The 12,807-nt window shown below is 39.5% G+C and overlaps 1 protein-coding gene across 1 annotated transcript in view; it reads left to right on the top strand.

Annotated features, from left to right (window-relative positions):
* The window catches only part of LOC142085779 (glypican-5-like), a 392,228-nt gene that overhangs the window by 290,348 nt on the left and 89,073 nt on the right, over positions 1–12,807 (top strand). The window contains exon 8 of the mRNA XM_075158095.1: positions 3,163–3,313. Within this exon, the coding sequence (XP_075014196.1) occupies positions 3,163–3,313 (151 nt within the window). The remainder of the gene's footprint in view (positions 1–3,162; positions 3,314–12,807) is intronic.

Genomic DNA, 12,807 nt, shown 5'->3' with positions numbered 1-12,807 from the left:
ACGCTTTGCTATCGCACTAAAACAGTGATCTCACTAAAGTCATGTGGCAGCAGCCAAAGGACAAGCGTTCCTTCCTTTCCTTCTGGAAAGGAGAATGATGCTAGATCACACGTCACTATGTAATGGTGACATTGCCTTCTCAACAGGGCTGAATGGTGTGGGTGGAGCTCCTCACTAAAGTGGCTACACTATTTCATCTCCTAGAATGGGTTTATTTATAGATAAACTATTATCTCTGCACAAAGTTGGGCTCTGGTCCATCGTTCTAGGTGAATGGTAGCCACAGACAGAAAAGTCATTGGAAGAGGTTGGGAAAGGGTATAAAAGGTGAAAAGGTTTGGTAGGTTGCACCTGAGTTGCCCTTAAGTGGTAATGTTGAACTGGTATATAAGGGTTCTGTGTAATTTGATGGCCCTCTCTACTGGCAAGGTAAGAAAGAGCTGGGTACGCCTTCATTAATATGGGCAGGAGATGCAGATCTGGGCTACAGCTAATCTCTTCTTGTAGTGGAGGCACTAAGAACCCAGAAGTCTGTGAAATGCTGCAGTGCACCATGTTGAAAAGCTGAGTTTGTTTCTTGGTCTTTGTCCAAGAAAGTGGTGCACATTTGGTTCAAGTATTTACTAGTTTTGAGCAGAGGTCAGGATTGAGCCGTGGGCACTGGATGAAATCAAATTTTTGAAAAGAAGGAATACCTTAACAGGCAATAAACATTTCTGCTTTGACTGGCAAGGAATCATTAAAAGCCTTTATTAAATTTTGCGTCCGTTCTGTTTACCACTTAGCCATTTCTTTTCATTCTGAAGATTATAACTAAGAATGAATGGGTCTTCTCTAATATGGTCAGGACACAATAAATCTGTGAAAGAACTGAGTTATCTTTCTCCCTCATAGGCAATTTTTTCCAATTGTTTAACAAAATGTTGTTTTGTATTGCCGTGACATCGGTCTTTACGCCTGTGAATAATGAGGCTCAACATTAAGCAACTTGTTTATAAAAAACAGTCATCCAGTAACAATTAGAGAGTGTTTAATGCGCTTTCCCACTAGAGTCCATACCCTCTCCTCCCACTTACTGATCTTCCCACTGCAGTGTAAAGTTATTTGTGTCTTCAGAATGAGCAAACAGATCTCTTCAGTGAAAGGGTGAAAAATTTCCTGAGTTCTGCCATATAGAAGTTGGCATCTGTTGTTCTGAAGAACAGGACCTCTGCTGCACGGATCCAAGCATTTGTCAGCCCCAGAGTGGAGGATGGCAGCTCACAGTATCTGAAGAAGAAGGAGACGATCACACAAAACTTCCCACTATAGAGAAATTGCTGCATCTGTCATCATCCTTTCAACCCAGTTAATACAGTTGTATTAGCCCTGTGCTCCAGTTCCTCCCCCAGCTCCCAGCCCACCTCCTTTTTGGTGTGAAGTGTGTTTGAATCTTCAAAGTAGCTACATTTCAAAATACATTTTGCTCAGTACCAAGAATAGTCTTCTGGGATAAAGCAGACCACAAAGCCTGAAATGGATCTGCAATACTTTGGGGGAAGATACTTGTGATGAGGGGTATTGGATAGATCCAGATTCTGACCAACTTTGAGAAGCATTACAAAGTCTTTCCATTTGGTTAAAATATTTCCACATAGCTAGAATAACAGGTCTTAATCGTACCCGTCATACCATACAAGCAGAGCTAACATGAAAAAAGGTTTTCGTAACTCTGAAAAGGAGACAAACAAGCTGCTGCCTTTCAAAACAATGTTCATATGCATTGTAGGTTGAATTTCAGCTTCATGAAGGAAGTGATCAGAAATACTGGAATGGCTCTTTCCATCACTTAAAAACAAAACCAACCCCCCCAATGTAATTTTCCAACAAAATTCAGAAAAGAAATCGGTAGTCACTCACAAAATGGGGGTGATAGGTATGGGGGAATGGAAACTTGATAGTAACCAGGGCAACTTAGCCAGGTTGTGAAAAAATCCACCCTGAGTCAGGGTATTTCCCTATCACTGGGCTGTGGGGGAAGCTGAGCTGTTGGGGCTTTTCTCTGCAGAAGCTGTCCCACCTTCTCTAATACCCTGAAGCGTCCTTTGCACTAGCAACAACAAATACAAGCTGTTGAGGAGTGTGGCCACCAAGGAACATGGAGCACCTTGGTTCTGAAATGTTGTACAAAAATGGCACAGCTCCACCAGGAGAGGTGCCGTATAGCTCAGCGAGAAGGTGCTCCTCTCAGGTGTGGGGACAGGCTCAAGTTTCTACTGAATCATCCTTCCTTGATGAATGCCTTATAACAGAATGTATTAGTCTAAGCCAGTTACTTAATTTCTTCCCAAATAGCACTGCTCTTGTTGTTCTCTGGATAGGCTGGGTTTAGATTCACGGAAAATGAAATGGTATTTTTCAGTTTTTGGAACTACCAGTGAACTGAAAAATCATTTATTCCCACAGCACTTATAGTAGGCAACTGTTCATGGTAACAGAAGGAGAAAGAGTTATCTAAAGGTCAAAAAGATGAGTTTGGGAGTAAATATGTTGTTATAGCAAGTGTGACCTGGTATGATACATTGAGATTTATTTTAGAAAAGGCATTATTATTCTATACTCAGTCCATGAAATATATTTCAAGTGAAATTTAATGAACAACTTGCAGTTGGTACAGGCATCTTAAATGACACCATCTTCAAAATCATATCCAGAGGCCAGGGTTTCCAAGTGACAAATCCAATAATGAAAAGTAGCAAACACCCTCAACTCTTCAAAGGTTGTCAAGTATATTGCGGTCTTCAATTGTAAATAACCCAAAATAAGTACTCAGACAGCTGGCAGATTGTGCCATCATCAACCAGGGATCTTGAAACTGTGGTTTGCAAGAGGAAAAGCTGCAGGACCAAAGCTCCCTGTGATGATATTGGTAGATGTGGTGTTTTCAATTAAAAATTTGATGATAAGTGTCCCTGGTCATCTGTGGTGGAGAAAATTTGATGGTATAGTCTGTTATTCCAAAATACTTGGATGTCACTTCCAGAAAAAACCTCCAACTTGAGGGGCAGTTCTTGAAAATGAATAAGAAAGTGCTTGTAGCTTTATAAACCCAGCTTGGTCACCAGAGGTAGGAACTGTGTAAGTATTCTGACCACTGTTGGTTTTTTGCTTCTTCTATTTTAGCTGGATGCTGAGAAGGCAAAATTAAAACTGGAAAGATGGGCTTCCCGAGATGCTGGCAGTGGGGGTGGAAGAAGTGAAGAGATGGAGTCAAGCGGGGATTGTGATGATGAGGATGGCTGTCAAGGATCCGGTGACAGGATTCACACAGCAGGTAAATACAGTTTCTATAGGCACATACAGACCTTAGAAATTCATAAATGTCACAATTAGGTGGACAGAGCTAAGACTTGCACTGCTTGAATTACTGTCAAAATCCTACAAATTCAACGGATTTGACTCTTAATCTGTGAAGAGCTGCAGTAAAAATAGAATGATACAGACAGTAACCCAATATAATTTCACACTTGGAGTGCAGATAAAAGACTTAAATTTAGAGTGAATAATACCTGCAATGAAATCTAGATCACAGAAATACTGGAAGAGCCTTCCTAGATAACGTGGGCTCTTCAAATAAATAGAAAATTAATGTCCTTATAGACTGTGCTAAGTGTTAACATAAATATTTATTGGTTGCATAATGATACTGAAGGGTGATCCGAACAGAGTTGGCTTCTGAAAGTATATATTCTTGAAAAAACACATGAAGTATTGTTTTTTTTCTAGTGGTGAGCTGCTGATTAAATAAAATTTCTTGATAGTGTCAGATATGCATTCTGCAATATTTATTCATGAAATTACTTGGATAATATGTCATCAAATGTAGAATCAGCATCAGAATCTAACTTAACTTCCACCAAATTACTGGCAATTTAATACATAGTTAAAGTAGTTAAGTTTAAGTAGTTATAGTAGTTAAGTCCTTACTATAGTAAGTCAATAGGAAGTAAAATGTTTCCTTCTAAATACTTGATATTACTCGTTTATCTTATCTGGAAGTTCTGATGCATTTCAGCTCATCAAAATGTAACTGCTTTAATTACCACAGTGTGTGTAAATATAATTTGGTTTGGATGTGCAAATATATGAAATACAGATATAATAGTGTTGAAAATAAGATGGCTGGAACTCAGGTAAGTTTTAAAATGCTGCTTCATTCAGCTGAAATTAACCTTCCTGTCCCTTTACCACTAAGTGGAGAGTGGGAAAAGGTATCCCATATTCAAGTAAGACTTGCAAACAAGCTGTGATTAGTCTGTAGTCAAGACTTCATTTGTTCCTATTATGAATATTTGTTCAGGAAAACCGAACTTAAACATGTGTTTTGAAATGTGTGCAAAATGTTAGATTTAGTTTGCAGTACCAGGTTATAAATACCTGAAATCTAATTTGCGTTGACGAGCTGCATGATCAAGATACATGAGGTATTATAACATAGGGGCAGTACTTTTTAAAATTATTAAACAATTGCAACTAACAGATCAAGTAAAGATTTTCACCATGTACTCACCAACGTTTTTGAACAGAAGAATGTCGATACCATGTTATTGTAAAACTATTTGCTTAACTTTTTAAAATTGTTTATTGTATTATATACATAAGCAATGAAAAGACTGCTAGATCTTTTGGGCCCTGGGGATTTGTGAGGGTAAATGCTTTAATATGCTTTCCTTTCTATGTGGAATAATACAAACAAAAGCCAGGTGCTAACTACTCTTCAATGAACAATTAAACTATTAATACAGTTTTGGGAGGATGTGTATACATGCTTACATGGACAATGGCAGATTTCAGGTGTTCAAAAATAAAAACTTGAATACTTTCAGCTGACTTACAGCTGGCTTTAATAATGGAAAACTACTTCATGTCTCTTTTTTCCCTTTTTTTTGCAATCTATTTAATTAAAATATTTTATGCTGATATCATCCTGGACTTAAAAGAATTACATTTATATAACTAGCTGTTTCAGAATTTAGTAGTGTTTCTATCCAATTAAAAAGGTAATTACTATTAATTTTAGAAAATGGTCTTGATCCATAACAGTAAGAATAAGTATTTCATTGTGTGACAATAATAATGCTGCTTCATAATTAGCTTTAAAATATTGTACTGTATACAAGCCACTAGCAGTAAATCTGTTTTGCATATCTGGATACAATTAAGAGATAAAATGGAGTAATCTCATTGTAGAGCTTCTTTGCTTTAATAGAATGTTGAAGAAATAAACATCAGATTAGCTGAATTTCCTCTTGCTGCACGTCTGTAAGATGGTGTTTCTAAATGTAGAGCCTGTGAATTTGTTATATGTCCTGAACTTAAAACCTGTCAAGTACATCTGACCATTGTTTTGTAGAAGTGGAACATGACAACATGGACTATTTCGTGCTTGCTTGAAGTACACAGTGAATTGAGACATGAATTGAAGCTAAAGCTAAATCCCAGATAAATCCCTGATTTGAAGCTTAGTGAAGTCAGTGGGAGTATTCTTACTGACTATGGCAGGATGAGACATAAATGATAGCTATAAAATGCCACCGATCTCATCAGAGCATGTTGTAGCGTGCAATCATACAGTAGAACAAAAAGAATAAAAGAGGAATAAAAGCCTTTCAAAACACAGACTTTTTGGCAGAGCAGTCATGCTTTTAACAACAGGTCCATGGAAGAGAGAAAAGAGAGGAAAGGATTTCAATGTCAACCTCTAAAATGCTGAATTTAGAATGTAGTAAAAATGTACTACATCTGTCATTTATCTGAAACCTGTATGGAAATGATATTTACAATTCATGTGTTGAGAGACCTGCTTTGAGCATTGCAAAAGACTCCGATTGCTTTTAAACAGTTTCTGAAAACCTACTCAATGCTCATTCCTTTCCACCTCCCAGAAAAAAAATGACCTTTTCATTAACAATAAATTGCCAGGAGTTTCACCAATATCTAGGTTACCATCTTCAAAACATTTCTGTTCATAACCATTAAGAGATCCCCCTGGACAGGGTACATTGCCATCTCCCCAGTTTGCTTTTCCAAATTGCTAACAGAAGGCCTGGCTCCGAGGTTTTAGATTTCAGTTTGTACCGGGTAGGTAAACACAGAAGTGGTTCTGTGCCTGTATATTCCAGCCAGATCCATTGTACTTATCCTTTTCCCCAATTTTTTTTCGGTTGGGCATTGCTGTCTCTATATTTCAGCTTATCTTGCAATGGGTAGTAAAATCCTGTCCTTTTGTTTGTTACCTTCTAGCCTTTGAGAATCATTTCTGCGTATCAGTTAATCATTTTATTTTATGTCTTCAATTAAGAAACATGGCTATCTATTATTTAGTGCTGGTTTTTTGTTTACTTTTGTTACAAATAAGTCTTTGCTCGCCAAATTCATTGTTATCTAAGAAGATCACCACTTACTCCTTTAATCATAACGGGCTTAATTGTCTATTCTGTATCATGTGTTTATCCAAATGATTTCATACGAACAAGATAAACAAATTCTCAGGAAACCAGCATTCTCTTAGGAAATTATGTATAGTAGAAGATACTTTAAATGTCATATTCTCACAGGCCTTACCAATTACCACAAGTATCTCATCTTGGGGAAAGCTGTGGAAACAGCACTGTTTCTCAAGCAGACCCATGTGTTATTTGTTGGCAAGTACCAACTTTTTAATGACAACATCTGTTAATCATCTTTGAACAAAGCTTTGTTAGGAGAGATTTAAGAAGAGGAAAGCAAGCCATATAAATCTTCCCCTCGGATGGGGAAGTTGCTCTGCAATTTGCACTGCTTCGGTCCTGCAGGTTTCTAGGCAGAAGGGCAAAGTAGCATCTCGGTCTGAACCTTGCTTAGCACCGCGTGGTCACATAAGCATAGTCTGACACAAACTTCGATCACAAAATGAGTCCACTGATGTAAGTGCTTATTCTTAAACCCTTACTGGACTGTGAAGGGGGGTGGTGGTGTGGAGAAGAGCAGGGATTGCTCAGTGCCTTGCAGGATCAAGCCACAGGAATATTTACTAGGAGAGGGATTAGCATCCTGCCGTTCATGAAAAGACAGAACAGCAACAGATTCACATTGTGTCCTGCTTCTCCTCTGTTCAGAGAAAAGGAAAAATGTTTCAGTCTGTTCAGTGAAAAGTGGGAAGGAAGTTAGTGCAGGGGATTTCCCATTCCCAGCTGTGCTGCACAGCTGTATGTTGTGATGAGGTCCCACCCAAGCAGTGACAACTAATATTAGATCTCTATTCAGGGAAATCATCAGGTGATTATCCATTAAACAAAGTTTAGAGGAAATGTTTAGGCCACAGGCAGGGACCTGGGCTTAGTGCAAGCCCAGAGTCACCTATATAGAGCTCTAGGCTTTGTGGAAGTTGTGGAGCATTATGTTGAAAAAAGCTTGTGCTGACACCACCCCTTGGCATGGGTCCATGGTCACAGCTGTCTGCAGGTGGGAAGGACACAGGTATTCCTGGGCTTGCTCACTAGCCTGTATCACTGTACTTTATCTGAAGCTGTATGTTTTGCATATTCAGTGTAAGACAAATTAATCCAATCTTCTTTCTAGAGAAGCCCGATACAATATCGTGCAAATTCATAGGGAATGTAGCTAGTGCTGGGCTACAGCTGTCCTCTTGCTGGCAAGGCAGACAAACAGCACAGGTTAAGGAAAAAACACGTTTTAGCCTATCCTTGGGCCTGTCCGCCACTGAACAGAAAAGACAAAGCCAAAATGTCTGGTGTACATGAACTGCAGTCTGCACCAGATTCACCTCTGTGTAGGTATAATCTATATACGGGTCAAAAAACTCAGCACTCCGATGGAGCATATATTAACTCCACTCCTTCTGACATGCCTTGAAACTTTAGACCATTAGGAAGCAGAGACATGGATTTTACCTTTCCTGTGGCCGGCTGCCTGCTCCACACAGGGATGGCCTTCTGCTTCGTCCCCATCCCAAAAGCAGCGGGTTTCCGTGGAATAACAAAAAGTGCCTGACCAGTGCTGATCCTTAGGCACAGCAGATTTTAAACAATATTTTAAAATTGTATCTGTCGGTGCAGGCATTTATTAAACAAACACATCCTGTGACATCCCAGCCAGACTTTGAGCATGACTGTGTCAAATGTGCTTTATTACTGTGATTTTTGCCAAATGCTTATGTAATCCCAATAACAGTTTTCTTCTGTACTTCTTCCTAAATCTTTCACGAAGCTCCCTCCCTTTAATAAGTACTTTCTGTTTTCAGACATCTCTCTCAGTCGAATATCCAGCTTATTGTCACATTTCGGTGCCCAAGTGGGAACCTATAACAAATTTACATGGTTAGCACATTCAGATGACATGATTCCAACCCTTGGCTTTCTTCTTGGCTGTTCAGACACTCCACAGCTTCAGTGCATCTTTCTGCTCTAGACAGACTATCAGAAGAGATTATCCTGGTTGTAGATTTCTTCTTCAGGGCATGTATGAAGGATTTTTTTTTGCCCCAGAATGCCTTTATAAGTGCAGACAAGTAAATTTTCTTTTTTCTTAATGTCTTCTCTCTGATCTGTATCTGCTCTCAATAGCTATGGAAAGTTAATGTATTTTTCTCACTGCTCATGAATGTTTTCATTAGCAGTTTTTTCTTTTTGAATATCAAGATTCTTTTACCCTTTATTATGTTATCATTCTCCCGACTTGTCTGTCTTTTCTAGGCATCAATATTACTGTATGAGCTGTCATTTTAATCATACTTCATTTCCATTCACTATGTTACAGGATTCACTTACACTTGTATTTATCCAAATATGTAATTGTACAGCTGCTGATTTTGTAATTATTAGTACAAAACATCAATATTCTGAGATCATAATATCTGCTGGCAGTCAGCCATGCTCATTAACTTCTCATCGCCACACGTCTTTCCTTTCCTCACAGATGATCCTAGCTCGCGGAAATACTGCATTTTCAGTGTCTTCCATCTTCCTGCCTAGAGAAACCTCTCCATCATGCCTTATCCCCATCCCACTGCCTTGCATTTTTCTACATCCTTTGTTGCACAAGACATTTTATCTCCAGCTCTGTTTTTAGAGAGCCTATAAATTCCTTTATTGCCCTAGTTTAAATGCCTCATTCCATCCACAAAACAGCATAGTAACAATTTAAGCCCTTATATAACGTTGATTTTTAAGAAAACTCAGTAGTTTCAAAGCTTTATATTTGTCATTTGGGGTGGTAGATAGAGATGAGCCTCTGTCAACAGGAGCACAAACACACCCTGCCAGAGGGCCTTCAGCCGTGGGGGGAGAAGCAGGTGGTAGTTCCACAGCTGCAAATTTCTGGCTTTGGCTTCGGTTGTAGAGATACCGTTTGGGAAGAGACATGGGAGCAAAGAAAACCAGAGAAACCTAAATAATCGGGGTGAAAAGTACAGGTTTGATTAATGCTAATTGAACTTTATAGGATCTGATCCTGAGATGAGTTACTTTGGACTCGTGGTGTTGTCACACTGTTATCTCATGGGCATACTGTGGTAAGCATTCGGCTGGGGGACGGTGACATTTCCTGCAGCCCCTGTTCTGTGCAAATGGGCTCAGAAGACGGCTGAGAGGGGGCTTCTGAGGAGGGGATAGGAAGAGAGAGCATTGCGGGGCGAGGGAAGAAAGAAAGAAAGAAAAAGGTTTCCCATCGCTCTCCCTGATTAAATCTATTTTATAATCTGACACAGGGATAAGGTATTACATGTCATTTTAGTGTCCTTCATTACATGGTATAATTTAAACTGAAATGCATATGAGAAGAAGAGTATAATCATTCCTAATCCTTCCTCAACCTCAGCATTTACATGACAGTTAGAGGTATACAGGGAAGGGATTTCAGTTCCTTCAGATTTTCCCTCCTAGACCTGAGGTGAGAGAGTTCCCAGTACCACCAGCTCTCCTGCTCGGATCCATACAAGGCAGGAGTTTTTGCCAAGTTGTGTAAATTACTTTCTGCATGACCAGATAAACGCGTCCCCTGTAGGAATTTCTCCTAATGCTAACTAGAACACTAGCTAGAGGAATAACAGACCGAGCGCCAGCTCTGTGACTCTCTGAGCAACTTTGGTACTGTCTTTGGTACCTTCAAAAAGGTAAAAAGGTAATTGGGGAAATGTAATTTTACCATTCCACCAGAGAAATGTAAATTACAGCACATTTTTTATCATTTTAGCACCGTTTAGACAAAATTAAAAGGTGAAAGCATTTTAGTTGCTTAGGGTATAAAGCTTTCCAATGCTCCATTCCGTAAGGGGAAATTAAACATTGGAGAGATCAAGATAAAGACATTTGGGGCTTAGCTGTTTGCAGTAGTTCTGTATAAGCAGTCATCAGAGACTGCATTGTAGATCACTGAAGGGTAACGTGCGTCTACCAACTTTCTGTTAAAAATATTACCAGTAATCTGTGTCCTTTGAATGCACTTATTACAGCAGAACAATTCTTACTAACTTTGTCAGCAATATTTTATCTAGTTACATTCCACAGGAGCAACTCGATGTGTACGTATATTTCTGAAGTGTGTTTTGAAAACAGCCATAAACTGAAAACTCATTGATCTAGTTTTCCAATTAATTCCTGCTCACCAGCATTTCTCATGTTTTAATAAAATGGACACTTTTTAAACAAAAATATCACAAAGCTGAATGGCCCCAAACAGGAACAACAGAGACCACAAAGAGCATGAATGAAAGGAGGCAACTTGGTATGTGATGCTAAAACTATGAGAAAGGCAAGCTTCCAAGAAAAATTGCCTTACTAAGCCCATGAAGCAGAACATACTTCTCACTTCAGGCCAAGCAGTCTGCAGGTAGATACTTTGACCCCACACTCGTAATGCCTACTTCTGTGAGAGTCATTTGCAAGCATCAGGCTGGCACCCAGAGTTTAGAGGCCAAGCTAAATGGAGAGTAAAACCGATCCTCCCCAAGTAACTCTCATGAGCTGTGTGATTTAGATTCTTCTGACAAGAAATTCACTTAAGAGCTGTAATATCTCGGTCATGCCAAGTAGTGATACGATAAATGTGAAGGCTAAGGCAATTTGCCCCCAAAACGCCATAAAGCCAAAATTAATTAAGAGGAGTTAACAATGAAAGGTCCTTCAAATTACTTCAAAATAGATAACTCGTGTAACTTAATGGAAGCTCAGTTTAAAATGCTAATGCCATTACGCTGTAAGTTATCGAAACAATCCTGCAAGCCTAAGAAAAACGTTCACCTGTGAGTTAGTCTTCATGCCACACAAGGGAACACTTACCTGGTCACAGATAAGTGATGGTGATGTCGGTGCCCCCTCCACGTGCCACACGGCACCTCTGCGTACCTTTCCTCCTCCTCCTCTTGAGCCCTTGCCTGCTCACCAGCGAAAGCAGAAGGAGCGTGAGGAACTAAATACAGTGAATAGCTGTGCCATTTAAACCCCAAGCTGGTTTGAAGCATATGCCATGCTACTTTGTTTTGGGGTTTTAGTAATATCCAGAGCTCGAGCTGCAAGAAGCAAAGTTTTTGCATGTGGGGATATCTAGAGGAAAAAAAAAACACATTTCTTCAAGGAAGGAAGATAGTAAAAGCAAACCTAGGACCTTGTTTATTCCAAAGGTAAATTATTCCAGGTTAATTAAGGTAAGGTTATGAATTACTGCCTTAAAGGCTTTAAGAAACCCTCTGTCGCCTATCATGGCATACAACAAGTGAAAGGCAGATAGTGCGGCTGTTTGGCAGTGGAAATAGAACCAAAAGTCACTGACAAATGAAAATACAGTTTCTGTTTCTCCCTGCTGCCACCTTCCCTTGTTTTATGATTCGTGAGGAAAGCCTAAGCGGTCGCTGTTCTTTTAAAGGAGGAAAAGAATTGCTTTGGTTTGTTTTCTCTCCCTCCCTCTCTTGAACCAATGTTTCTTGGGGGTGTTTTGTCTTTGCTTTTAGGGAGAAAATGCCTTGAGTACACCAGGTATGCATTTTGAGGTTTTCTATTCCTTGATTGTCCATTTTAAGGTACAATAATACTTCTTAAAAGAGTGCTGTTGTGCCTGAAGCCAACAGATACGCCATCAGAATGTCTCAGCTGAGAAATTTAGGATCAAAACAATACCCTGAAAGAAAGCACGGTTTAGTTTTACAGTAACAGAGGGCACCGTACAAATGCTCTGTACTCTATACTCGATTTACTACAAGAAGAACAGAACTTCAGGCTGAAGTATGTGACATATCAACAGGATCGTGAATTTATACGGCTAGGTCTGGCTGCCTTGAGATCAAGGTACTTATAATAACTTAAACCAGCTGATGATCTTGCACGTAGTTACATACCTTCCTTGAAAAGGGTTCAAAGATTAGGCACATTATTCCTCAGCAGGTGATTTTGCATCTGATTTATCCCTGTGTCAGGAGACAGTGTCTTCTGTCTACTGGATTTTAGGAGTGTTTATTTCTGTCGTTCGATCCTGAAAGCAGTTAAGTAATATTTCCCTGAAATTTAACACTTTCCAGGGTGGACAGGACAGTTGACATCTTTCAGAGGCATTTTAGGGTGTGTGCAGATTCAAGGAGGCCATAATGCCATCTGCTAGCCCCAAACCCAGGAACGGGATTTGCAGAACAGTGAAGTTAGAAACCTATTTGTTTCTATATGACATGCTGGAGTGTGGAGCGTGAATCTGTGCAAACAGGGTGAAGTCTCTAAATTATGGATTACTAAGGGTCTTCATCATAGATCTCAGTGATGGGAAAGTCAGCTGGATGCAGGATCC

Source organism: Calonectris borealis, chromosome 9 (genome assembly GCF_964195595.1).
Source record: "Calonectris borealis chromosome 9, bCalBor7.hap1.2, whole genome shotgun sequence".
NCBI lineage: Eukaryota > Metazoa > Chordata > Aves > Procellariiformes > Procellariidae > Calonectris > Calonectris borealis.
Note: the sequence above shows the minus strand (reverse complement) of the source record. Positions and strands in the feature narration are given on the sequence as shown.